The sequence below is a fragment of the Coregonus clupeaformis genome, chromosome 35 (assembly GCF_020615455.1).
Source record: "Coregonus clupeaformis isolate EN_2021a chromosome 35, ASM2061545v1, whole genome shotgun sequence".
Classification (NCBI taxonomy): domain Eukaryota; kingdom Metazoa; phylum Chordata; class Actinopteri; order Salmoniformes; family Salmonidae; genus Coregonus; species Coregonus clupeaformis.
In genome coordinates, this window is record NC_059226.1 from 11,643,278 (window position 1) to 11,671,085 (window position 27,808).

General features: G+C 47.3%; 1 protein-coding gene across 1 annotated transcript; it reads left to right on the forward strand.

The window, feature by feature from the left end:
- Positions 1–36: 36 nt before the first annotated feature.
- Positions 37–27,764, forward strand: LOC121551198 (integrin alpha-IIb). The gene is made up of 31 exons (XM_041863744.2): positions 37–474; positions 5,764–5,894; positions 7,540–7,637; positions 8,015–8,186; positions 8,490–8,539; positions 8,728–8,773; positions 9,211–9,330; positions 9,614–9,658; positions 9,978–10,021; positions 10,105–10,170; positions 10,343–10,395; positions 10,566–10,641; positions 10,800–10,935; positions 11,256–11,441; positions 12,443–12,488; positions 12,685–12,792; positions 21,580–21,635; positions 21,740–21,891; positions 22,247–22,363; positions 22,517–22,584; positions 22,833–22,980; positions 23,265–23,357; positions 23,874–23,953; positions 24,246–24,326; positions 24,904–25,009; positions 25,248–25,400; positions 25,597–25,695; positions 25,978–26,094; positions 26,313–26,414; positions 26,560–26,682; positions 27,116–27,764. The coding sequence occupies exons 1-31, from the start codon at positions 302–304 to the stop codon at positions 27,239–27,241; spliced, it is 3,171 nt and encodes a 1,056-aa protein (XP_041719678.1). The 5' UTR covers positions 37–301; the 3' UTR covers positions 27,242–27,764.
- Positions 27,765–27,808: the final 44 nt, after the last annotated feature.

The window sequence follows — 27,808 nt, forward strand, 5'->3', positions numbered from 1 at the left end:
CAGTTAGAAATGCTATATTTGGTGGCATACACTCCACTCACCACAATGCTATGAGAGCTGCAAAGAAATTTCGCTTAGCAAGAAAAACATCCTTCAACAACAATGCACTATCGATGACAGCCCTCTCGACGTTACTGTGTAAGTTCCCTGCCTTGCGGAAACAACTGAAGATGATAAGAATTACTCACATCGGAAGAACACATTTGGCAAGAAATTTGGATTACTGTTTCACTTGCAGTGAGGGAGCCTTCCTTTAGGTCAGGGAGTTGACGTAGGGACAAAAGCGGTATAGCTGAAAAAGATGGAGGAACACCGGATTCATATATCAATACAAATGATGGGTCTCATGCTATTTGCTCTCCCACATTACTCTGACACCTTAAATCTAAACCTGGTTAACTTCACGGAGTTCTCTGGCCCTGAGGGAAGCTTCTTTGGCTTCTCTGCAGATTTCTATCAGTTTAGCAACAACACGTGAGTATTGCAATGTACTATTTGGTAAGTTTAGGCTTTTCTTCATTCAGTAGGGTTTGCATAGTTTTTATGGTATCTGTAAAACTACACAAATTAGTGGATTTGGCTATTTCAGCCACACCCGTTGCTGACAGGTGTATAAAATCGAGCACACAGCCTTGCAGTCTCCATAGAGAAACATTGGCAGTAGAATGGCCTAACTGAAAAGCTCAGTGACTTTAAAAGTGGCACTGTCATAGGATGCCACCTATCCAACAAGTCAGTTTTTCAAACTTCTGCCCTCCTAGAGCTGCCCCGGTCAACTGTAAGAACAGTTATTGTGAAGTGGAAACATCTAGGAGCAACAACGTCTCAGCCGCGAAGTGCTAGGTTACACAAGCTCACAGAACGGAACCAGCGCGTAAAAATTGTCTGTCTGCAGTTGCAACACTCACTACCGAGTTCCAAACTGCCTCTAGAAGCAATGTCAGAACAAGAACTGTTCGTCGGGAGCTTCATCAAATGGGTTTCCACGGCCGACCAGCCGCACACAAGCCTAAGATCACAATGAGGAATGCCAAGCATCTGCTGGAGTGGTGTAAAGCTCGCTGCCATTGGACTCTGGAGCAGTGGAAACGCGTTCTCTGGAGTGATGAATCACGCTTCACCATCTGGCAGTCCGACAGACTAATCTGGGTTTGGCGGATGCCAGGAGAATACTACCTGCCCCAATGCATTGTGCCAACTGTAAAGTTTGGTGGATGAGGAATAATGGTCTGGGGCTGTTTTTCATGGTTTGGGGTAGGCCCCTTAGTTCCAGTGAAGGGAAATCTTCATGCTACAGCATACAATGACATTCTAGATGATTCTGTGCTTCCAACTTTGTGGCAACAGTTTGGGGAAGGCCCTTTCCTGTTTCAGCATGACAATGCCCCCCATGCACAAAGCGAAGTCCATACAGAAATGGTTTGTCAAGATCGGTGTTGAAGAACTTGACTGGCCTGCACAAAGACCTGACCTCAATCCCATAGAACACCTTTGGGATGAATTGGAACGCCGACTGCGAGCATGCCTAATCACCCAACAACAGTGCCCAACCTCACTAACGTTCTTGTGGATGAATGGAAGCAAGTCCCCGCAGCAGTGTTCCAACATCTAGTGGAAAGCTTTCCCAGAAGAGTGGAGGCTGTTATAGCAGCAAAGGGGGGACCAACTCCATATTAACCTCTTAAGGATCGGACCCTATACATTACTTTCACTCATCTAGATGGCCGGGCGGGGTGGGTGTGGAGCCAGAGACAGCAGGGGTTCAAAATGTAGAACTCAGTTCCTACATTTGAATATAAAAATTGATTTAATCAAACAAAACTGTGCTACATTTTATCTCTGGGTCCCTTAGGATGACAAATCAGAGCAAGATTACTGAATCTAAGTACATTATTTACCTTCAGAGGTGAATGTATCAAACAGTTGCCATGATACGTTTTTTTGTTGTTGTGCACTCTCCTCAAACAATAGAATGGTATTTTTTCACTATAATAGCTACTGTAAATTGGACAGTGCAGTTATATTAACAATAATTTAAGCATTCTGCCCATATAAGACATGTCTATGTCCTGGAAAGTTTGCTGTTACTTACAACAGTCATGCTAATCACATTAGCGCACGTTAGCTCAACCGTCCTGTATACGGGACACCAATCCCGTAGAGGTTAATGCCCATGATTTTGGAATGAGATTTTGATGAGTAGCTGTCCACATACTTTGGGTCATGTAGTGTATATGCTGGTATTACTCTTATATTAAATTGGGCAAGGTACAGTTGAAGTCGGATGTTTACATACACCTTAGCCAAATACATTTGTGGTCCTCTGTAGCTCAGCTGGTAGAGCACGGCGCTTGTAACGCCAAGGTAGTGGGTTCGATCCCCGGGACAACCCATACACAAAAAAAAAATGTATGCACGCATGACTGTAAGTCGCTTTGGATAAAAGCGTCTGCTAAATGGCATATTATTATTATTATTACATTTAAACTCAGTTTTTCACAATTGCTGACATTTAATCCTAGTAAAAATTCCCTGTCTTAGGTCAGTTAGGATCAATACTTTATTTTACGAATGTGAAATGTCAGAATAATAGTAGAGAGATTTATTTAAGCTTTTATTTCTTTCATCACATTCCCAGTGGGTCAGAAGTTTACATACACTCAATTAGTATTTGGTAGCATTGCCTTTAAATTGTATAACTTGGGTCAAATGTTTCGGGTAGCCTTCCACAAGCTTCCCACAATAAGTTGGGTGAATTCAGGCCCGTTCCTCCTGACAGAGCTGGTGTAACTGAGTCAGGTTTGTAGGCCTCCTTGCTCGCACACACTTTTTCAGTTCTGCCCACAAATGTTCTATTGGATTGAGGTCAGGGCTTTGTGATGGCCACTCCAATACCTTGACTGTGTTGTCCTTAAGCCATTTTGCCACAACTTTGGAAGTATGCTTGGGGTCATTGTCCATTTGGAAGACCCATTTGCGACCAAGCTTTAACATCCTGACTGATGTCTTGAGATGTTGCTTCAATATATCCACATAATTTTCCTTCCTCATGATGCCATCTATTTTGTGAAGTGCACCAGTCCCTCCTGCAGCAAAGCATCCCCACAGCATGATGCTGCCACCCCGGTGCTTCACGGTTGGGATGGTGTTCTTCGGCTTGCAAGCGACCCCCTTTTTCCTCCAAACATAACGATGGTCATTATGGCCAAACAGTTATATTTTTGTTTCTTCAGACAAGAGGACATTTCTCCCAAAAGTACGGTCTTTGTCCCCATGTGCAGTTGCAAACCGTAGTCTGGCTTTTTTATGGCGGTTTTGGAGCAGTGGCTTCTTCCTTGCTGAGCGGCCTATCAGGTTATGTTGATACAGGACTCGTTTTACTGTGGATATACAGTGGGGAGAACAAGTATTTGATACACTTTCGATTTTGCAGGGTTTCCTACTTACAAAGCATGTAGATGTCTGTACTTTTTATCATATGTACACTTCAACTGTGAGAGACGGAATCTAAAAATCCAGAAAATTCCATTGTATGAATTTTAAGTAATTAATTTGCATTTTATTGCATGACATAAGTATTTGATCACCTACCAACCAGTAAGAATTCCGGCTCTCACAGACCTGTTCGTTTTTCTTTAAGAAGCCCTCCTGTTCTCCACTCATTACCTGTATTAACTGCACCTGTTTGAACTCATTACCTGTATAAAAGACACCTGTCCACACACTCAATCAAACAGACTCCAACCTCTCCACAATGGCCAAGACCAGAGAGCTGTGTAAGGACATCAGGGATAAAATTGTAGACCTGCACAAGGCTGGGATGGGCTACAGGACAATAGGCAAGCAGCTTGGTGAGAAGGCAACAACTCTTGGCGCAATTATTAGAAAATGGAAGAAGTTCAAGATGACGGTCAATCACCCTCGGTCTGGGGCTCCATGCAAGATCTCACCTCGTGGGGAATCAATGATCATGAGGAAGGTGAGGGATCAGCCCAGAACTACACGGCAGGACCTGGTCAAAGAGCTGAAGAGAGCTGGGACCACAGTCTCAAAGAAAACCATTAGTAACACACTACGCCGTCATGGATTAAAATCCTGCAGCGCACGCAAGGTCCCCCTGCTCAAGCCAGCGCATGTCCAGGCCCGTCTGAAGTTTGCCAATGACCATCTGGATGATCCAGAGGAGGAATGGGAGAAGGTCATGTGGTCTGATGAGACAAAAATATAGCTTTTTGGTCTAAACTCCACTCGCCGTGTTTGGAGGAAGAAGAAGGATGAGTACAACCCCAAGAACACCATCCCAACCGTGAAGCATGGAGGTGGAAACATCATTCTTTGGGGATGCTTTTCTGCAAAGCGGACAGGACGACTGCACCGTATTGAGGGGAGGATGGATGGGGCCATGTATCGCAAGATCTTGGCCAACAACCTCCTTCCCTCAGTAAGAGCATTGAAGATGGGTCGTGGCTGGGTCTTCCAGCATGACAACGACCCGAAACACACAGCCAGGGCAACTAAGGAGTGGCTCCGTAAGAAGCATCTCAAGGTCCTGGAGTGGCCTAGCCAGTCTCCAGACCTGAACCCAATAGAAAATCTTTGGAGGGAGCTGAAAGTCCGTATTGCCCAGCAACAGCCCCGAAACCTGAAGGATCTGGAGAAGGTCTGTATGGAGGAGTGGGCCAAAATCCCTGCTGCAGTGTGTGCAAACCTGGTCAAGACCTACAGGAAACGTATGATCTCTGTAATTGCAAACAAAGGTTTCTGTACCAAATATTAAGTTCTGCTTTTCTGATGTATCAAATACTTATGTCATGCAATAAAATGCAAATTAATTACTTAAAAATCATACAATGTGATTTTCTGGATTTTTGTTTTAGATTCCGTCTCTCGCAGTTGAAGTGTATCTATGATAAAAAATGACAGACCTCTACATGCTTTGTAAGTAGGAAAACCTGCAAAATCTGCAGTGTATCAAATACTTGTTCTCCCCACTGTAGATACTTTTGTGCCTGTTTTCTCCAGCATCTTCACAAGGTCCTTTGCTGTTGTTCTGGGATTGATTTGCACTTTTCGCACAAAAGTATGTTCATCTCTTGGAGACAGAACGCGTCTCCTTCCTAAGCGGTATGACGGCTGCGTGGTCCCATGGTGTTTATACTTGCAAACTATTGTTTGTACAGATGAACGTGGTACCTCCAGGCGTTTGCAAATTGCTCCCAAGGATGAACCAGACTTGTGGAAGTCTACAATGTTTTTCTGAGGTCTTGGCTGATTTCTTTTGATTTTCCCACGATGTCAAGCAAAGAGGCACTGAGTTTGAAGGTAGGCCTTGAAATACATCCACAGGTACACCTCCAATTGACTCAAATGATGTCAATTAGCCTATCAGAAGCTTCTAAAGCCATGACATCATTTTCTGGAATTTTCCAAACTGTTTAAAGGCACAGTCACCTTATTGTATGTAAACTTCTGACCCACTGGAATTGTGATACAGTGAATTATAAGTGAAATAATCTGTCTGTAAACAATTGTTGGAAAAATTGCTTGTGTCATGCACAAAGTAGATGTCCTTACCGACTTGCCAAAACTATAGTTTGTTAACAAGAAATGTGTGGAGTGGTTGAAAAACAAGTTTTAATGACTCCAACCTAAGTGTATGTAAACTTCCGACTTCAACTGTATGTGGAGTTTGAATGGCTTTTCATCACATGCTTGTCTGAAATCCCAGAGGTTATTTTAACCCTAGTTTTTTCTGTCCCACAGCATCAGTGTTGTGGTTGGGGCCCCCAGAGCCAACACCAGTCAGCCAGGAGTCACTGAGGCGGGGGCTGTGTATCTCTGTCCCTGGGCACAGACAGGAGGGGCCTGTACTACCATGACCTTTGACACAAAAGGTAAACCTTTACGTATCAACAGTCCTATTCATGCATTTCTCTATTTTTTACTGATGCTGTGAACATATTAGCATACTGTAGATTAGTAAGTACAGTACCAGTCAAAAGTTTGGACACACCTACTCATTCAAGGGTTTTTCTTTATTTGTACTATTTTCTACATTGTATAATAATCGTGAAGACATCAAAACTATGAAATAACACATATGGAATCATGTAGTAACCAAGAAAGTGTTAAACAAATCATAATATATTTCATATTTGAGATTCTTCAAAGTAGCCACCCTTTGCCTTGATGACAGCTTTGTAGACTCTTGCCATTCTCTCAAACAGCTTCACCTGGAATTATTTTCCAACAGTCTTTAAGTTGTTCCCACATATGCTGAGCACTTGTTGGCTGCTTTTCCTTCACGCTGCGGTCCAACTCATCCCAAACCATCTCAATTGGGATGAGGTCGGATGATTGTGGAGGCCAGGTCATCTGATGCAGCACTCCATCACTCTCCTTCTTGGTCAAATAGCCCTTGCACAGCCTGGAGGTGTGATGGGTCATCGTCCTGTTGAAAAACAAATGATAGTCCCACTAAGCGCAAACCAGATGGGATGCCGTATCGCTGCAGGATGCTGTGGTAGCCATGCTGGCTAAGTGTGCGTTGAATTCTAAATAAATCACCAGTGTCACCAGCAAAGCAACCCCACACCATCACACCTCCTCCATGCTTCACGGTGGGAACCACACATGCAAAGATCATCCGTTCACCTACTCTGCATCTCACAAAGACACGGCGGTTGAAACCAAAAATCTCAAATATGGACTCATCAGACAAAAGGACAGATTTACACCGGTCTAATCTCCATTGCTCATGTTTCTTGGCCCAAGCAAATCTCTTCTTCTTATTGGTGTCTTTTAGTAGTGCTTTCTTTGCAGCAATTTGACCATGAAGGCCTGATTCACACAGTCTCCTCTGTACAGTTGATGTTGAGATGTGTCTGTTACTTTAACTCTGTGAAGCATTTATTTGGGCTGCAATCTGATGTGCAGTTAACTCTAATTAACTTAATCTCTTCAGCAGAGGTAACTCTGGGTCTTCCTTTCCTGTGGGGGTCCTCATGAGAGCCAGTTTCATCATAGCGCTTGATGGTTTTTGCGACTGCACTTGAAGAAACTTAGAAAGTTCTTGATTTTTTCCAGCTTGACTGACCTTCTTGTCAAAGTAATGCTGGACTGTCATTTCTCTTTGCTTATTTGAGCTGTTCTTGCCATAATATGGACTTGGTCTTTTACCAAATAGGGCTATCTTCTGTATTCCACCCCTACCTAGTCACAACACAAGTGATTGGCTCAAACGCATTAAGAATGAAAGAAATTCCACAGTAACCATGCACACCTGTTAATTGAAATGCATTCCAGGTGACTACCTCATGAAGCTGGTTGAGAGAAAGCCAAGAGTGTGCAAAGCTGTCATCAAGGCAAAGGGTGGCTACTTTGAAAAATCTCAAATATAAAATATATTTTGGTCACTTTTTTGGTTACTACATGATTCCATATGTGTTATTTCATGGTTTTGATGTCTTCACTATTATTCTAAAATGTATAAAATAGTACAAAAAGGTTGACAAACTGAGCTGTCTGATGTAAATACAGGTGATGAGGTTTATCCTCACCAGAACTTAGTGATAAGGTCCTCAAAGTCCCACCAGTGGTTTGGAGCTACTGTGCGATCCTCCGGAAACTACATTGTGGTGAGTTTTTCCAGCCATTGTGGCACAATACTCTTCCCACTCTCTCTGACTCTTTGAAACCAGTCACTCATTGTGCTGTGAGTCTGACGGCCGCTGTATACAGTCACTGTGCAGTATAGAATGCATCAGATATCGATCCTCTAAATCGTTTACACAACCCCTCTCCCTCCCTCGATATATTTTCTTTCCTCTCCCACTGTCATTCTCCCTCTTTCTACCAATGTTATGTTTGTCTGCCTCTGCTCCTTCTTAATTTACATTCTCCACATCACTTTGTTTTACCCTTCTCTTGATCTCTATATCACTTTCCTTCTCCCACTCTTTCTCTTTCTCCCTCTCCTCCCTTCTCTCTCTCTCCCTCCCTCCCCCTGCGCCAGGCCTGTGCCCCCCTGTTCCACTGGAACGTGATAGACGTGGGTGAACGTGACGAGGCCCAGAACACTCCAGTGGGTAACTGCCTAGTGTTGAACACACTGACGGGGAAAACGGTTGACTTCTCCCCCTGCAAAGAAGTCATGACGGAGAAGGTTTACAAAGCCCTGAAGTACAGTAAGAGATATTAGTCATGCCATTAGTACCTGTACAGTACAGTAAGAGGTTCCTCTGTTGTCCACTCAAAACTTAAAGGCTGCATTTATGCATTCAGCCCACTTTTGATCAGAATTAACGCAGCCAAACAAGCATCCAGTCAGAACTGTGGTGGTAATTTAGTATTATTGTCACTGCTATGCCTCAAAACTACTAGGGTATTCCTTCTTAAAATAGCAGTTGACTTCATGTTCACAAGTTTGCCTGCTGGTCTTTCTTTCTACTCTGCGTGTTTTCATCTTTAATCCTAATCTTGATTTTCAGATAATGACAGACGATACTGTGAAGTGGGATTTAGCTCCGACATAACAAAGGTGCCCACACTCCAAACTTTTTCTTTTTGATTCATATAATGTTATACATTGCACAGTAATGTAGCAGAATAGATCAGTAATGGTTAGAGCCACATAGTTTATGATATTGTAAGGTAGTAATTACACCAACAGTGTTGTGACACCATCTATAACAATAATTGGATTTGTTTCTTGCTGTACTATTCTAGGAGGGAAGGCTCCTTATTGGTGCCCCTGGAGGCTACTACTTTCAAGGTAACATGTGCCATCTGGTGTTCAGAGTGTGTTAACAAAATTGTTAGCCTGGTTAAACCAGATTGAACACTACACTGAGGTAAAACAGTGGTGAGTGTAGCGTTCAGTCTGGTTTAACCAGGCTACAACATGGTGGCTTCCATAATTGCATTCATCAACACTCCTAGGTAGAATGTGTACATTAATAGCCCTGTTGTTAGGATGTCTCCAGGAAGGTAATGGTTGATGATGACAGAGCATTATGAATTAACATATTACTAGTCTCGGGAATTCCAGACCTAGAGCAACAGCATGTCAGAACATTGTTAATGTGGGAGGCAACCCGTCTGCTTTATTTTACTAATATCACTGTGGAATATTATGAAATAAATATGTATAAACATCACTAAAGTGTATTCTCCAAATGCTGGTTGCGGTGCTTAACCTTTCTGTTGCAGGTCAGATCATCAGTGCAGGACTGCTTGACATTGTCAACAGTGCCAAGAGACAGAATGCCAAACCTTATGTGGCAGGACAAACCCATTCCCCTGAGACTGGTGGATACGATCGTTACCATGGTAAGAGGGTTACACTCAAGACTTGTGGTCTAAAGCAATTGTTTTCAAGCCTCTTCTCAGAGACGCCCAGATGTTTCACAATTTTGTTGTAGCCCTGAACTAGCAAACCAAATTCACCTAATCAAGGGCTTGATGATTAGTTGACAAGTTGAATCAGGTGTGCTACCCCGAGAAGATGTTTGAGAACCACTGGCCTAAAATATTCAGTCCAATGATATTCAGAGACATTCTCATTAGTTCAATAAACCAGAAAGGTTGATGCGTTACACTGGTTCGCCAACAGGGTATTCTGTGGCCACTGGCGAGTTCACTGGAGACTCAATACCAGGTGAGAAAGTTTCTGTCAAAAGGGTCCACACAACCAGATAATTACTAGCCTGGTCCCAGTTTGTACTATCATTCCATTGTCATGCCAAGCATTTGTTCATGTTTGGCATGACATGGAATGGCAAGGAGTGGAATGTTAGCACATAGGCCCACAGACTGGTGCCCAGGCTAGAGAATAACTTCCTACACTTTATGTGCCTGGTAGTGATAGTGACAGCTGTACAAACCTTCAAACATTTGTCGGTAAGATACAAAAGGTTGAAACATTTCTCAATAATTAATTATTGTGTTTTAAATCCAGTATTTATTTTCTGTTTCAGATTATGTGGCTGGGGTGCCTAATGACCGCAACACAGCAGGAACAGTAAGGGCTCCCGATGGCGTTATGATAATTTACTTTTCATTTATTAGAGAGTGATCTAAGCTAATGTTTTGGTTTCTATCCAGGTCAAAATCTATGATGGAAATTCAATTGACTTTTTGGGAGTGAAACACAGATTCTTAGGCTCTCAGGTGAGACTATGCTTACATAACCTACATCATACTTTATTTTGATTGACTTGTTTACAGGATGAAGAAGTGATCACTATGTGACATCATGTCTATACAGATAGGCCTATGTGTTGATATCTGAGTGATGAGCGATGTAGTCCACTCAAAACCACATGCATCTTTCATCTTGCAGGTGGCCTCTTACTTTGGCCACAGCGTTGCAGTGACTGATATTAACAATGATGGGTAAGTAAGTCAGAACTCTCTTACTTGCTTTTTTTAGTCCTTGATCATTGAAGTATTAAACATGAATTAACCACCTGACAGCATCTAAGCCACTGGTCGCTAGTTTGCTGTCTTGAGGAACCATGAAAAAGAGCTCAAATGTCCAGCCGTTCTTGCTCTGTCTACTACAGACGAGATGACATCCTAATCGGGGCGCCCCTCTTCATGGAGCGTGTGTCAGGCCAGCAGTTACAGGAGGTGGGCCAGGTGAGTGAACACCTGATGAGCCCTGGGTGGTCGAAATGTTATCAAATAAATCTATCACATGGGAGCATAGTGTGCAGTCTCCATTCACCTTTTATTAACCATTTTGTTTATAACCAGCACCTGCTCCGAGACAATGGATGTGTGTAATCCTTTCCCAGGTGAGTGTGTACCTGCAGAGAGAGCGCTCCACCTTCCACTCCAAGCCAGACCAGAAGCTGACAGGTTCCCAGGTGTACGGACGCTTTGGCAGCACCATCGCCCCCCTCGGTGACCTGGACAAGGACGGTTTTAACGGTGAGGCTCTGATATACAGTAATTTGACTTTTAGTACATGTATCTGCCCTTCTACTATAGTAACTGCCTCAGGGGCAGCAGAATCGGAAGTATTTGCTTTTCTGGGTAACTTAACCAAGGAATATTATTAAATATCCTCCACAAAACACTTTAATCTCCTTTCAGAAACAATCTTTGATTTCATGATTCCCTCTTGAAATGCTCAATTTTCTAATGGTGGGGAATGGTTTTGTCATAGCAGTGTTTCGATACACTCTGTCCATGGATTACTCATCACTATAAAGTGTTTCTCTCTCTCTTCCTCTCCCTCTCTCTCTCAGATGTTGCTGTGGGAGCCCCATCCTCAGGCATTGAAGGGAGGGTTTTCATCTACATGGGGACTAGCGATGGACTGTCTCCCCAGTATACCCAAGTCATTGAGAGTCCCTTCCAGTCCCTAGGCTCTCCAGCACAGTTTGGCTTCACCCTGAGAGGGGCCATTGACATTGATTCAAATGGCTACCCAGGTTAGTCTGAAAACTAACTCTTCGGAAACTGTGGGCTTGCTTACCTTGATTTAGAAAAGATGTGTGTTTGATTATATTTGGGTTATACTTGTGTTTAGACTTTAAGCGATTGATTCTAGCCCAAAAACAAGATTTGAGAAGTTATGGAACAACAAACCTTACTCCGCCAACAATTCCCAACAATCTCCTCAACAATGTCCCTACCTCTCTTGTCAAGCCACAGTGACAAACCTGCCAAGACCACTTGGAGATGTCAAACTGTACGATCACTTGGAGGTCACTCTGCTCCATTACGACTCCACTATCAGCCTCTGACGCAGTTCAACGACAGCAGCAGCAAAGATTTCTGTTGTCCTTTTCGTTGTAGCTGACTACTACCCAAGGGCATATTTCCACTGCTTAACAACGTCCCCGTTCCTTTCAGTCCCAGTAAAAACGTCCTCTAATGTTTGTCTCCCGGAGGCGAAGGCAAAGTTTCACGGACAAACAAGAGAGAAACAGAAAGGTCACTCATCCAGTGGAGTGGCTGACATTTGTCCGGGCAGAGCACTAAATGTAAATACATTTGGTGCCGTGGGGTCCCTTGGAGACTAGTGAGCTACTCTCAACACAGCAATGCTTTTTGATGTGCAACACCTCTGGCTTATAAAGACACTCATGGCACTCTTTGTCTCTTGTCTCCCCAGTGAGGTCATTACAGTTCAACTATTTGAGACAAACTGGTCACTGTGAAAACGATTTCCTTTTTTTTCAGCTGACCTCTTTCCTTGAAAATACTTTTGTTTCTTAGGAGTCGCCGTGATATGAAAGCAGAGGTCCTGGCTGTTAGCAAAGGGCAATCAATCCCATGCACTATTTTTGTGACCCTTTCATGAGAAAGTGCTATCGATCATGTATATATATTTTTTTTAAGCTGTTTCATGACCCTATATTTCTGATGTTTCAAGACTAGAAAAATAACAACTTGCAACTTGTTACTATGAATCTTTGTTGCCTCACAGATCTAATTGTTGGTGCTTGGGGAGTCAATAAGATTGCTGTGTACAGGTACAGTAGTGTGAGATAAACAAACTGTTTATATGTTACTTTAAATTAACTTGAGAAATGTTATCTATTGCAGGATTAACATTTGCATTCACAATGTACCTACATCGTCTATTCAGTGGTATGAATGTCTATGATTCTACAAATATTAGTATTCTACAATGTCTATTTTTTCTCTGTTTGTGTGGGGTTGAACCAGGGCTCAAGCCGTGGTGATGGCCAAGACCCAACTCTCCCTCTACCCTGACTTCTTGAACCCAGATGTGAAGGAGTGTGAGCACCCCACCACCAACGAGCCTGTGGCCTGGTAAAGATTATTCTCACACCAGAGTATCATACCACTAGTGTGGGCATGTCACGTTCGTTGAATGACGGGTCAGACCAAGGCGCAGCGTGATATACGTACATGTTTATTAAACCAAATAAACACAACGACAAAACAACAAACTAAATGAAACGTGAAGTCCAAGGTAGCACACACAACATACCTTACACGAAACAAGATCCCACAACTAGACAGTGCCAATAGGCTGCCTAAGTATGGTCCCCAATCAGAGACAACGAGCGACAGCTACCTCTGATTGGGAACCACATCGGCCAACATAGATCTACACATAATAGATCAAAACATAGAATAAACACCACATAGAATATACACACCCTGACTCAACATATAAGAGTCCCCTGAGTCAGGGCGTGACAGTACCCCCCAAAGGTGCGGATTCCGACCGCGCAACCTTCACTTAACAGAGTAGGGGCCGGGTGGGCATTCCGCCTCGGAGGCCGATCCGGCTCCGGGCGTGACGACCTCATACTCTCCCTGTTGCGCCCCTGGTCTGGTCTGGACCACGGCGCGCTGCTTCCCCTCTCCTTCCTCCCACGATACGCCAGGCCCTGTCTGGACCCTGGTGTGGGAGACCCCGAACCTGGAGAGGGGCTGACGTCATGGTCTGGACTGGAGCCGCTGACCGGAGCTGGACTGGGCACTGGTAGAGCGGACTACTCTGGCTCCGGAGTGGAGCCGCTGACCGGAGCTGGATCAGGCACCGGTGGAGCGGACTGCTCTGGCTCCGGAGTGGAGCCGCTAACCGGAGCAGGATCAGGCACCGGTGGAGCGGACTTCTCTGGTTCCGGAGTGGAACAGCTGACCGGAACTGGATCAGGCACCGGTGGAGAGGACTGCTCTGGTTCCGGTGTGGAGCAGCGGTGGAACGGGCACGGGCCGTGCCGGACTGGACAAACGCACAACTGGTCTGGTGCGAAGAGCAGGCACGGGCCGGACCGGACTCGGAACACGCACCACTGGCTTGGTGCGAGGGGCAGGAATGGGCCGGACTGGTGACGCGCAACACTGGCTTGGTGCGAGGAGCAGGAACAGGCCGGGCCGGACTGGCGACGCGCACCACTGGCTTGATGCGAGGAGCAGGAACGGGCCGGGCCGGACTGGCGACGCGCACCACTGGCTTGGTGCGAGGAGCAGGAACGGGCCGGACTGGCGACGTGCACCACTGGCTTTGTGCGAGGAGCAGTAACAGGCCGGGCCGGGCTGGCGAAGCGCACCACTGGCTTGGTGCGAGGAGCAGGAACGGGCTGGACCGAACTGTGAAGGCGGTCTGGAGGTCTGGAGCAGAGAGCTGGCACAACCCGTCCTGGCTGGCTGCCCACTTTCGCACGGCACGTGCGTGGTGCAAGCACAGGATGTACAGGACTGTGCCGGCGCACTGGCGACACAGTACGTAGCTCCGCATAATACGGAGCTTGCCCAGTCATACGCTTCCTTGCGTGAGTACGGGGAGTTGGCTCTGCTCTGACACTAGGCTCCGCCAACCACCCTGTGTGCCCCCCAAAATGGTTTTATTGGGGCTGCTTCTCGGGCTTCCTCCTTGACCGGCCTCCTCCGTGTTGCCGTTGCTCCTCTCCTTCCTGGGCATCTACCTTAGCCCATGGTCCTTTCCCCGCAAATATCTCCTCCCATGACCACAAATTGGCCACCTGTGACATGGCCATCCGCTCCGCCTGGGCACGCTGCTTGGTCCTCGTTTGGTGGGATCTTCTGTCACGTTCGTTGAATAACGGGTCAGACCAAGGCGCAGCGTGATATACGTACATGTTTATTAAACCAAATAAACACAACGACAAAACAACAAACTAAACGGAACGTGAAGTCCAAGGTGGCACACACAACATACCTTACACGGAACAAGATCCCACAACTAGACAGTGCCAATAGGCTGCCTAAGTATGGTCCCCAATCAGAGACAACGAGCGACAGCTGCCTCTGATTGGGAACCACACCGGCCAACATAGATCCACACATACTAGATCGACAACATAGAATACACAACAAAGAATATACACACCCTGACTCAACATATACGAGTCCCCTGAGTCAGGGCGTGACAGGGCATTAACCATAGCTGCGGTAAGTAGTTTGGGAGTGGGGGTGTTGCGTTGATTCTTATTATTTTATTATTGTATTTTTGTGCCTGCACTACATACTCTATATTGGTCCGCTAATACAACACTATTAAAGGTCCAGTTTCTATACTTTTGTGAACAAATATTTAAATGTTGTATTAATATTCTTTTTGATTTCGATTTTTTAGGGGGTGCTGCAGCACCCTCAGCACCCCTACTTCCCGTGGCTATGGCATTAACCCAACTCACCTCTGCTGCAGGAATGTTTGTGTCACGAACAGAAGAGGACCCAAGAGCGCAAGTTCAAATTCAGAGTTCTTTATTCAAGGTTACAGGCGGGAAGAGGAGTCCCAGGGGTGTCAGGGGTCTTTCAGGGTCCTCCTGTGGGTACCTGTGCTCCGGGGGTCACCAAATGTCCGGGGGTGTCCAGTCCAAGTGCTTAGTGTGTGTGTTCCCCAGTGATGGAGCGGCGTATCGGGCTGAGGGTGGTGAAACGTCTGGGCACGCTCATCTGGTGGTCGGAGACCTGGGGGAACACACACACACAACAGCAATATGAATGGCAGGCAGAAGTACAGATCAGGGCTGGGCAAATATCGTGGTGAGAGACAGAAGGCAGAAACGAGTTACCGGAGGGGCTGAAGATCGGAGAGTAGTCGAGGTCCAGAAGGCAGGTTGGGATAGACGGGGCAGTAGAACAAGGGAGGCAGTCAAGAAAGGATCGGTATCACAAACAGGAGTCAGAGCGCAGACAGGCAGGTTACTGGTCCGGGTTTGAAGACGATCTGACAGGGCTTGGCTGAAAACCAGGGCTTGATATACTGGGAGAGGTAGTGGGGAAATGCAGTTCAGCTGGCAGAGTAATTAGAACAGAGTGAGGCAAGGTGAGGATGGTGAGTGGGAAATGCAGTGCAGCTGGCCAGGTAACAAGAGCAGAGCAGGGCAGGTGGAGCTAGTTAGGCTGAGTAGAGAGAGGGAGGTGAGCAGAGTGGAAGATAATTGAATGCAATTAATGTTGCTACCAGGGAGAGAGAGTGCTCATGACAGGACCCCCCCTCCAAGGGACGGCCCCAGAAGTCCCAAGAACAACATCATGCCGGGAGGGTGGAGGGGAGCAGGCGGCGGGTCAGAACTCCTCCGAGCGGTCCGAGTGAATCTCCTCATCCTCAGAAGGAGCTGGAGGGTCACGGTCGGGAGACAGGACAGGCACTGAGACAGGAGCAGGGCGGGCCGGACGGCTAGGAACCCCTCTTGGGACGGCCCCCTACGGATTGCAGGCTGATCAGGATGTAGTCGGTGGAAGTCAGTGATAAGGGTCCGGTCCACTATCCTCCTGGCCGGGATCCAGGTCCTCTCCTCTGGACCATATCCCTCCCAATCAACGAGGTACTGGAGACCCCTACCCCTTCGCCTAGAGCGGAGCAGCCGCCGGGACGGTGAAGACAGGACCGCCATCTACGAGGCGCGGAGGAGGTGGCGCCGGAGCTGCAGGGACCAGGGGACTTTCATGGACCGGCTTGACCTTGGAGACGTGGAAGGTGGGGTGGACCCGCATGGAAGCGGGCAACTGAAGTCGGACCGCCGTTGGACTGATGACTTTCTGCACAGGAAAAGGACCAATGAAGCGAGGGGCCAGCTTTCGTGATACAACCCGCAGCGGCAGATCCCGGGCAGACAGCCAGACCTTCTGACCAACCCGGTAAGTAGGTGCTGGGGGTCCTCCGTCGGGTTGGCACCCGACGGCGTAGCTGGTTCCAGACTTCAGGAGCACAGTGCGAGCCTGGGCCCAAGTGCGGCGGCAGCGGCGGGCATACGCAAGAGCAGACGGACAGGTGGCATCCGCCTCCTGGCTGGCAAACAGTGGAGGTTGATACCCGTAGACACACTGAAAGGGGGAGAGCCCGGTGGAGGAACTGGTGAGTGAATTATGGGCATATTCCACCCAGAGCAGGTGTTGAGCCCAGGCCCGGGGATTTTGGGAAGCCACACACCTCAGTGCCTTCTCCAGCTCCTGGTTCATGCGTTCAGTCTGGCCGTTTGACTGCGGGTGGAATCCAGACGATAGGCTGGCGGTGGCCCCAAGGAGATGACAGAACTCCTTCCAAAAGGTTGCTGAGAATTGCGGGCCCCGGTCTGACACTATATCCTGGGGTAGGCCATGGATACGAAACACATGTTCCAGGACCACCTGGGAGGTCTCTTTAGCAGAGGGTAGTTTGGGAAGGGGCACGAAGTGGGTCATCTTACTAAAGCGGTCAACAATGGTAAGGATGACTGTGTGTCCGTCAGAGGGCGGAAGGCCCGTAACAAAGTCCAGTGAAACGTGGGACCAGGGCCTCTTGGGTATGAGTAGGGGTTGCAGCAACCCAGCAGGAGGCTGGTTGGGAGTCTTGTTTCGGTTACAAGTGGGACAAGCTCGGATGAATTCTCGGACATCCCGTCTCATCCCCCGCCACCAGAACCGCTGGCGGACCAGATGAAGGGTGCGAGTGATGCCGGGATGACAGGCCAGACGGGATTCGTGCCCCCACTGAATCACAGGTGACCTGAGATTTGCTGGAACAAACAGACGGTTGGGGGCGCTGGTGCTTGGACCTGGCTGGTCCCGAAGAGCCTCCATGACCTGCTTCTCGATCTCCCAGGTGAGGGCCGCTACGACCAAGTGGCTGGGAAGAATGGGAGCTGTCATGGCGGTGGTCTCGTCCTTCTGAAACATCCGGGAAAGAGCATCAGGTTTGATGTTGCGAGATCCCGGGCGGTAGGAGAGCGTGAAATTGAAGCGCGTAAAGAACAGAGACCACCGCTGTTGACGGGAGTTCAGCCTCCTGGCTGTTTGGATATACTCCAGGTTCTTGTGGTCTGTCCACACTACGAATGGTTCCTTTGACCCCTCTAACCAGTGCCGCCATTCTTCAAGGGCGAGCTTGACAGCCAACAGCTCGCGGTTCCCAATGTCGTAGTTGCATTCGGCAGGGGTTAGCCGACGGGAGTAGAAGGCACAGGGGTGCATCTTGCCATCCTCAGCTGCTCTTTGAGAAAGCACTGCACCCACTCCCACGTCCGAAGCATCTACCTCCACCACAAACTGCCTTGCTGCATCTGGCATCTGGAGGATGGGAGCAGAAGTGAAACATGTCTTGAGGATATTGAAGGCCTTATCAGCAGCTGATGTCCATTGGTACGGTTGTTTAGTGCTGGTTAGCGCCGTGAGGGGTGCAGCCACTGTGCTATAGTTTCTGATGAATCTCCTATAAAAGTTGGCAAAGCCCAGGAACTGTTGCAACTTCTTCCGAGACTCAGGAACTGGCCAGGAAGTGACAGCTGACACCTTCGTGAGATCCATCTGAATGCTGCCCTCGGTCACCACATACCCCAGGAATGAAACGGTCTTGGCATGGAACTCGCACTTCTCTGCCTTCACGAAAAGAGAGTTCTCCAGCAGGCGGCGCAGGACCAACCGGACGTGGTGCGTGTGTTCTGACAGAGTCTTTGAGAATATTAAAATATCGTCAAGGTACACAAATACGAACGTATTTAGCATGTCCCTGAGGATATCATTCACTAGGGCTTGAAAAACTGCTGGGGCATTGGTGAGGCCGAAGGGCATGACGAGATATTCATAGTGGCCGGTTGGTGTGTTGAACGCTGTCTTCCATTCGTCTCCCTCCCTCATCCGCACCAGATGGTAGGCATTGCGAAGGTCCAGCTTAGTGAATACAGTGGCTCCCTGCAGCAGTTCGAAGGCAGACGAAAGTAAGGGCAGTGGGTAGCGATTCTTAACCGTGATGTCGTTCAGACCCCGGTAATCTATGCATGGACGAAGAGAACCGTCCTTCTTGCCGACAAAGAAGAATCCCGCTCCTGCGGGGAAGACGACGGTCTAATTATCCCGGAGGCAAGAGAGTCATTAATGTAGTCCTCCATGGCCTTTCTTTCCGGGCTGACAGTGAATACAGACGACCCTTGGGAGGTGCTGTGCCAGGCAGGAGATCAATCGCGCAGTCATAGGGTCTGTGTTGGGGGTAGAGATGTCGCCTTGGATTTGTTGAACACCTCTTTCAGGCTGTGGTAACAGGCCGAACATTGGATATGTCGGAGGTAGCGCTAGATCCTTCCCGGTGAACGGGCAGGGTGGCCCCCCTTAAACAGGTCTGGTGACAACTCCTTCCCCACTCACGGACTGTTCCTGTCTCCCAGTCGATGTGGGGGTTGTGCTGACGGAGCCACGGGTATCCAAGAATGAGTGGTTGGCCAGGTGAGTGTAGGAGGTGAAACTGGATGGACTCCTGGTGGTTTCCTGACAGCAGGATTGTCACAGGGGCGGAGATATGAGTGACAGTGCCAAGATGATGCCCATCCAGGGCTCGTGCAGGAATGGGTTGTGTCAGTTGATGATGGTTCACGCCCAGTTGCTGTGCAAGCTCAGGGTCCATGATGTTTGCTTCGGCTCCGGAATCCACAAGGGCGGCCAATGTATGAGTCTTGTCAGAAAGCTGAAGGCGGAGATGAAGCAGGGTCTTTCGGATGGAGGGAGACTGAAGGCTTGTTGAGCTCACCCGGATCTCCCCTACACCTGGTGAGCTGCGGCTTTTGCCGGACAAGTAGCGACACGGTGATTCTCGCCACCACAGTAGAGGCAAAGGTTGGAGCTTAGACGGCGCCGACGCTCCTCGGGAGTCAGAGAGGCACGGCCAATCTCCATGGGCTCAGGCTGATTGAGTTGGCTATGGGACTTGACAGGCAGGGGCTGGACAGAAGCGGTATCGACCCGAGTACGGATGGCAGGTTGACTGAGACGGCCCTTCTCCCTCCTCCGGGTCTGTATACGGCGGTCAATGCGAACGGCAAGGTCAATGGCGGCATCAAGCGTTGAGGGCGGGTCATGGGAAACAAGCTCGTCCTTGATATAGTCCGCCAGGCTATGGAGGAAGGCTTGCACCAGTGCCTCTGGGTTAAACGAGCTTTGACTGGCCAGGGTACGAAAGTCAATGGAGAAGTCTGCCACTGTCCGATTGCCCTGACGGATGGTGAGCAGAGCTTGTGACGCTTCGGCTGTTGGCGAGCCTAGGTCAAAGACCTTTAACATCTCCTCCTCAAAGGCACTGAAGGAGGCACAGGCTGGGGTTTGCCGGTCGAATTCCGCCGTTCCCCACAACCGAGCTCGACCGGTGAGATGTGTGATGACATACCCCACCTTGGCTCCCTCTGTTGAGAAAGTCCTGGGCTGTAGTGCAAACTGGATTCGGCAGCTGCTCAAGAATGGTCTTACTTGCTTCTGGTTGCCATCAAAAGCGTTCCGGGTTCCCAATCCTTGGTTCCAGGAGCGTGGGGATCTGGTGGCAGCACTGCCGGGCCTGCAGCATTGGGACCTCCAGCGGAGGGATGAAGGAGTATCGGTGGTACAGGAACAAAGGACCAGGGGGGTGCAGGTGGAGTAGCCGGGCTTGAGAGTAGTTGCAGGGCTTGGGCTAGCTGTTGTTGCTGCAGTTGGAACTGTTGTTGCTGCTGGTTGAATAGCTGGAGAAGGAAAGCGATGTCGCCAGCCATCCGATTTATGTCTCCCTCAGAGCGTTCCAGTCGCTGTAGGGCAGTCCTCTCTGGCTCTTCCTCCATCGTGGTCAGGGAGTGCGCTGGGTCCATGATGGTCAGATCGTTCTGTCACGAACAGAAGAGGACCCAAGAGCGCAAGTTCAAATTCAGAGTTCTTTATTCAAGGTTACAGGCGGGAAGAGGAGTCCCAGGGGTGTCAGGGGTCTTTCAGGGTCCTCCTGTGGGTACCTGTGCTCCGGGGGTCACCAAATGTCCGGGGGTGTCCAGTCCAAGTGCTTAGTGTGTGTGTTCCCCAGTGATGGAGCGGCGTATCGGGCTGAGGGTGGTGAAACGTCTGGGCACGCTCATCTGGTGGTCGGAGACCTGGGGGAACACACACACACAACAGCAATATGAATGGCAGGCAGAAGTACAGATCAGGGCTGGGCAAATATCGTGGTGAGAGACAGAAGGCAGAAACGAGTTACCGGAGGGGCTGAAGATCGGAGAGTAGTCGAGGTCCAGAAGGCAGGTTGGGATAGACGGGGCAGTAGAACAAGGAGGCAGTCAAGAAAGGATCGGTATCACAAACAGGAGTCAGAGCGCAGACAGGCAGGTTACTGGTCCGGGTTTGAAGACGATCTGACAGGGCTTGGCTGAAAACCAGGGCTTGATATACTGGGAGAGGTAGTGGGGAAATGCAGTTCAGCTGGCAGAGTAATTAGAACAGAGTGAGGCAAGGTGAGGATGGTGAGTGGGAAATGCAGTGCAGCTGGCCAGGTAACAAGAGCAGAGCAGGGCAGGTGGAGCTAGTTAGGCTGAGTAGAGAGAGGGAGGTGAGCAGAGTGGAAGATAATTGAATGCAATTAATGTTGCTACCAGGGAGAGAGAGTGCTCATGACAGTTTGTGTATTTTTGGCCAACTGGGAAGAACATTTCTGATGGACAAATGTTCGTGGGCACAGCAAGCATGCACATGTTGGCACTATGTAGAATTCCTGTTGTATCCTACGTGCCGAACACATTATTGAGATGTGTGACATGCCTGGACAGTTCCTGGTTGTGTTAGACTGATCTTTCCCATGATGGTGTCTGAATTTGTTATTGTAAATTCAGAATGACATTATGACTGTCTCTATCCTTACAGCTTCACAGTCATGATGTGCATTAGTGTGTCTGGCCACAGCATTCCAGAGGAGATAGGTAGGAGACGCATACTGAAGTCATTGATTCCTGTGGAAACATACATATTCTCTTTGAGTTTAAGTTTTCTGTTTGTTCAAGATACTGTAAATCCACTCTTGTAGTTCTAGATGCAGAGCTTCAACTGGACAAGATGAAACAGCCAATGGCCAGGAGGACCCTGTTGCTGCAGACCAATCTGCCCCAAGAGTATTTCCAGCTAACCATTCAGAGAGATGTGGGAGTGGTCTGCAGGAACCAAACTGCTTACCTAAGGGTGGGTTGCTTTTGCCAATTTAGCCAATTTATAGGCCTGTATTTTGTATATAGAGTATTACAATGGTCAGTGCTCAAAACCTGAATGTTGCAGCAGTGTTCTTACCAGTCTGATGCCTCCAAGTGGCCATTCACTGAAGTGACACTACAACAGGCTCCAATACAATTAGTAACCTCACAAAAATTGTGTGAACACTGCCATTGTCAGTGGCAACAGACAAACCTGAAAGGGGAGTATATTGATATTGTCTTAACACAACATGATCCACTAAACTGCAGTAGATATTTACTGAATTTAAATTTAATTGAGGGTAAATTGCATCAATGTCAGTACTGCATCCTGTCTCTCTTTCCAGCATGAGTCAGAGTTCAAGGACAAGCTGAGCCCCATCTTCATCTCCCTGAACTACAGCCTGTCCAACTCCATCTCCCAGGAGGCCATGCTGCATGGCCAGAGAGCTGTGGTCACACAGGTGACATCACACATTATATTCTAAATGTATAAATACATTTTAGTTTGCAAAGGAATAACATTGTATAAGTGGTGATTACACAGTTGTAACCTATGAATTAGCCTACGTGTTTGTTTCTTTGGGTGTAAAAATGTGTCTCTGTGTGTTGTGCAGACCAGGATCATTCTGGACTGCGGAGAGGACAACATCTGTGTCCCTGACCTGAGGCTGACTGCTGAAGCGTGAGTGTCAAACTCCCCTGAGGTCCACATCACTCAGTAGTATAATCTGTTTTCTTAGTCATTCTACATTTTCAAGACTTTAACCAAGTGAGATCTCATGGGATCAGTGTGCGGGAAAATAGGGTTACGTTATTTGTACTACGAACCATGCAGGTAACGGAATATCAGGGAAATGATTGTCTAGTTAGAGTGTTTTATTCCTGTCTACTATACAACCCTTTACACCTCTGCCTTTGACCCATCCTCAGAGGTACCGACCGTCTTCTGATAGGGGATGACCACCCTGCCCTGTTGGTCATCACAGCGGAGAACAGAGGAGAGGGGGCCTACGAGACCGAGCTGGAGATACGTCCACCAACCAACACACACTACCAGAGTATGGTGACTGACAGAGAGGTGACTGTCATTCTCCTGTTCATAATAAAAGGGAATTGTTAACAGAGTGATATCAACTGTCCCACGCACGTGACCTGCAGGAAAAACTCTGAGCCCAGAGTTTTGCTGGTCAGGTTACGTGGTCAGCATAACCTACTGGCTCTACGTAAAACACACTGTCTGCATCTGAAATGGCACCCTATTCCCTATATAGTGCACTACTTTTGACAAGAGCCTCATGGACCCTGGTCAAAAATAGTGCACTAAATAGTGAATAGGCTGTCTGAGTTTGCCATCTCTCCCAGGGCTTCAGCAGGTTGATCTGTGCTCAGAAGAAGGAGAACCAGACAGTGGTAGTGGTCTGTGAGCTGGGGAACCCTATGAAGCAGGGCCAGAAGGTAACCACCATGTAATTATAGTAAAAGTAAATACCCTTGAACGTGCCTTGCATCTCCTGTTTCTGTAGCATGAGGCAGCTTGATGGACAGGACACTAATCTTAACCCCAATCTCCTTAATGCTGTCTGAGTGCCAAGCAGAGACTCATCGGGTCCCATTTTTACAGTCTGTAGTATAACTTGGCCGGGGATCGAACTCCCAACCTTCCAAACTCTGGCCGGACACACTGAGTTTGCATAGAATTACATCTAAAATAGTAGTAATTCAATAGGATTTCTATGGTAACCACTAGCCATAGCTAGTGCTAAGGGAGAGGTGTGAATGTTTTACCGAGACATGTCACTGTGTGCTCTGGTTTTCTGTGAATGTGTGAAAGCATCAAGGAGGTTTCTGGTCGTTCTGGGTCTTCGCTATCAACGGACGTGGATGACATGTGACTGTGTGTTTGCAATAGCTCTGTTGTCCTGTCAGTCTGAATGATACAGTACAGTATGTTCTTCCCTCTGTCTGTCGTAGCTCCAGGCCGGTCTGTTCTTCAGCGTGGGGAACCTGGAGGAGGTGGAGAGCCAAGTGTCATTCACATTACAGATCAAAAGGCTAGAACAACACTTTCGTCCCGTCTTGTGATTTTAATGCCATTGATGCCCCCAAGCCATTGTTTTTAATGGGAGAATTCAAGATCACTAAAGCTAATATTTAGTGTAGAGTGATCAACACAATGTAAGGCATATTTAGAGTCTCTGAGATACACATGGTTTACAAGCTGGTTAATCCAGTCGTCTGTATTTTAGACGTTCAAGGTGTCAGCTGAAGGTTCATGGCTTTTCTAATGAGACAAGGGAAATGTTCAACACTCATTCAGCTTCTCCCTTCCTTTAATATATCTAGCAAGAACAGCCAGAACCCGGACAGTAACGTGGCCCATCTGAGGATTGATGTCAGCGCTGTGGCAGCTCTGGAGATTCGGGGGTGGGTGGGCCTTCCTTCATTCTCCTCTAATTCTCCTCCAATTATCATCAGAGCCATAAACTGTGCTGTTTTGTGTGGAAACGAGCACTGTTTTGGAAACGAGCACTCCTCCTGTGACCTTAGACACACTTTCTGTGTGACAATTCAGAGCTGCCTTGGCAGACTAGTAGCAGACTGAATATCTAATATCCAAAAGGGATTAGTGATGTTTGCCATTGGAAGATGTTGTCCTAATGCGAGCGTATCACAGTACCGTAACAGCATGGTTTCCTCTTGTCCTTGTAGTTGTTGGCTTTCCCAGGACACGTAGTTACTAATTATCACCAGGGCTATTTAACTATAAGACCAAGAGGTGCAAATTAAGCATCCTGTAGCAGTCTGATCCCTATATCCCACTGAGATCAGTTAGAAACTAGGCAATATATTGGATCCCGGATCGGCTGTCTGTGCTGCCATGCATGACAACAACCATATAAGCATTGGCAAGACAGCAAAAACCGATCTGGGACCAGGCTAGTGTTATCAGTGTTGTCCTCAGTGTTTGGTCCACCCTTGTAGCCTGTTGTTTTTTGGACAGGGGCTCCTCTCCACCTGAGTGTGTCCTGCCCATTGCCAAGTGGGAAGAGAAGGAGCAGCCTGCTGACCTGGAGGAGGTTGGCCCACTAGTGGAACACGTCTATGAGGTAACCTTATTATGGTTCACTCAGTGATTCACTCAGAAAAGAAACAAAGCATTTAAGACATTTGTCTCTCTAAAGTTGGTGCAGTTTTAGGCCAAAATGCGTAACATCTATTTGAAGAGTCCATAAGGCCCTTATAGAGTATGTTTTGTATACGTTATGTCATATTTATACAAAGACAATGAGATCCAACTTAGTGAGTGAAATCTGAAAGCATGTGTTTTTGTGTTGAAACTATCAGTTGAGGAACCTGGGTCCGAGCACGGTCAACGCCAGGGTGGAGGTAGAGTTCCCCACCCGTCACCATGGAGACTTCCTGCTCTATGTGTTCGCCAACGCCTCTGAGGATTTCCTCACCTGCCACACTGACTCCCCTGACATCGACCCATACCAGGTGAGAGAGGTAGCCATGTTGTGGCCCTGCAGTGTGCCAAACAGCAAATCTTTCTATAGCGGGAAAAATATGTTTTTATTAAATCACTATTTTATTTTATATTTGCCTTAAATAGAAGCAAAACCATATGTTCTATTCATTCTTTTGATGATGTTTTGGTCATATGAAATTGGAGTACACTCTTCTGTTTTGGCAGTTGGTGAAGACCGGGAATGCTACTGTTGGTACAGTGTACAAGGTCAAACAGAATGAGGTGGCACGGCCGGAGACTCAGCGCAAAGAGACCGTTCACGTGGTAAACAAGTGTCGCCTCATGTGATTAACATAATGACATGCATCAGTGTACTTATGACAGCAATACAATCAAACTGTCTTGTCTTTACTTGATGCTGTACAGTAGGCTAGTACCACTTTGCTGCAATTTCAGAGACAACTTCCAATATTCTGTATATGCCACAAGAGGGGGATGTACAACAAAATATTGCATCTCTCAGGTGGATGGGGACATTCCATTGATGTGTCATGGGGGAAACAAGTTGACTCAGTTTGGTGTGGTCCTCTCTCGATTTCTCCACAGAACTGCACCAGTGGAGATACCTGTCTGAGGTTTGTGTGTGAGGCCACAGGTCTGGAGAGAGGCTGGAGCGCTGTGGTGAAGGTGATGTCCCGACTCTGGGTACAGACTTTCCTGGAGGTGAGAGGGAGGGAGGGAGGGACTAACTAACTCAGGGGCCTATAGCATATCACAGTGACATTGTTTCCACACAATTTTTCACTATAGCTACATTCATAGGTGCAAAGTAAAAGCTCTCCAAGACAGCTCTGCATCAAATTGAGATAGCATTTTGTATGATCTTACTTCTTTGACATCATTCCGTAATGATTATGAAACCCTCATTCTGTTTCCCCTAGAGGCCCTATGAGAATTATGTTCTCCACTCTACAGCACGCTATGAGGTTATAGATATGCCCTCTAAGATCCAGCCGAAAGAGCTGCCAAGTGGACAGGCTGAGGTACAAAACTTTTATTGGTGTGTAGACAACATTTATTTACTAAGTAAGTAAATTACTTACTTGAGGCATATACACAACCATTTCTTCAGTACTCATTGGAAAAATGAAATTGGAGCCAGTTGACCATCTGTGTATGTGTGTGTAGACCCAGACCAGTGTGGTGTGGAGAGCTCCTGATGGAGAGAAGGAGGTGCCGGTGTGGTGGATCATTGTGGCCGTGGTCTCTGGCCTCTTCCTCCTCGCTCTGCTAGCTCTGATCTTCTGGAAGGTAATGTACTGACATAGTTTAAACAGCAGGTGGCGCAGGATTGGGCCCCAAAACTGGGAAGCGTTTCAAAGGTGCTTTCATTTTACATTTTAGTCATTTAGCAGACACTCTTATCCAAAGCAACTTACAGTTAGTGAGTGCATACATTTTTCATACTGGCCCCCCTGGCCCCCCGTGGGAATCGATCCCACAACCCTGGCGTTGCAAGCGCCATGCTCTACCAACTGAGCTACAGGAGGCCTTCTCAGCTATCATCTAAGTATTGATCAGTCAGTCTTTTTAAATTATATGTTTTTCTCAAACCTGTAACTATTGTTTTAAATGGAGAAAATGTAGAGGGGGCATAAAGGAGAATGTCCTTAATGACATAGAAATGAAACCGGAATCAGGAAACAATATGTGGAAATGTAAATGTTTCGTGTCTATGCTTCAGGTGGGGTTCTTTAATCGCAACCGTCCCCCGTGTGATGAGGATGATGACAATGCAGAACAGCTAGCTGGGGCTGGACAGTCTGAATACGCTGAGATGTCCCCAAACACAGAGGACAAGCAAGCATAAACAACTATCACCCTGGAAACCCTGGTGTTTTATGTATTTATTTGGTTTGACACAGACGCCCACACTTTTTCTGAGTGTTAAACTGTTTCACATGGTTTGTAAATGTTGCTATGGGCTTCTTGTTTTACTCCCTATAACTGCACATTTTCTAAAGATGCACCCTAAATATGTTTTTTAAAGGGTATCTTTTAGCTATTGCATTTTGTATTAAAATAATCATATAATCTTGATTTAACACTTTGTGTCCTTTTGAAGCCAAACTGGCATTCCAATGTTCACAGAGGGGATATCCTTGTTAGTGTGATGGCATCGGCCTGCTCTCTAAGTAACCATTGTGTTGGGGAGACCATCATGACTCACTGAAGGCTGAGCCAGCTTCCTGTTATTGTAAAGGAGAGAGGGTAGAGGGGAGACCCTAGAGTGACAATAACGCTCAGACCAGGCAATCCTGTGTTTATGCAGCCCATGTAAAAATAATAAGAAATAAATACCCTGATATGGCAAGAAGGGTACAGTACTTATACCTATTTGTGTGTTTTTGTTACACTGACATTTTACATGCATTTC

Excerpts from the sequence above, each read along its gene's own strand:
- LOC121551198 (XM_041863744.2), top strand. The coding sequence starts at position 302 with ATGGAGGAACACCGGATTCATATATCAATACAAATGATGGGTCTCATG. Across the intron at positions 23,358-23,873 it reads CTATGAAGCAGGGCCAGAAG|CTCCAGGCCGGTCTGTTCTT; the intron begins GTAACCACCATG and ends TGTCTGTCGTAG. Across the intron at positions 23,954-24,245 it reads TTCACATTACAGATCAAAAG|CAAGAACAGCCAGAACCCGG; the intron begins GCTAGAACAACA and ends TAATATATCTAG.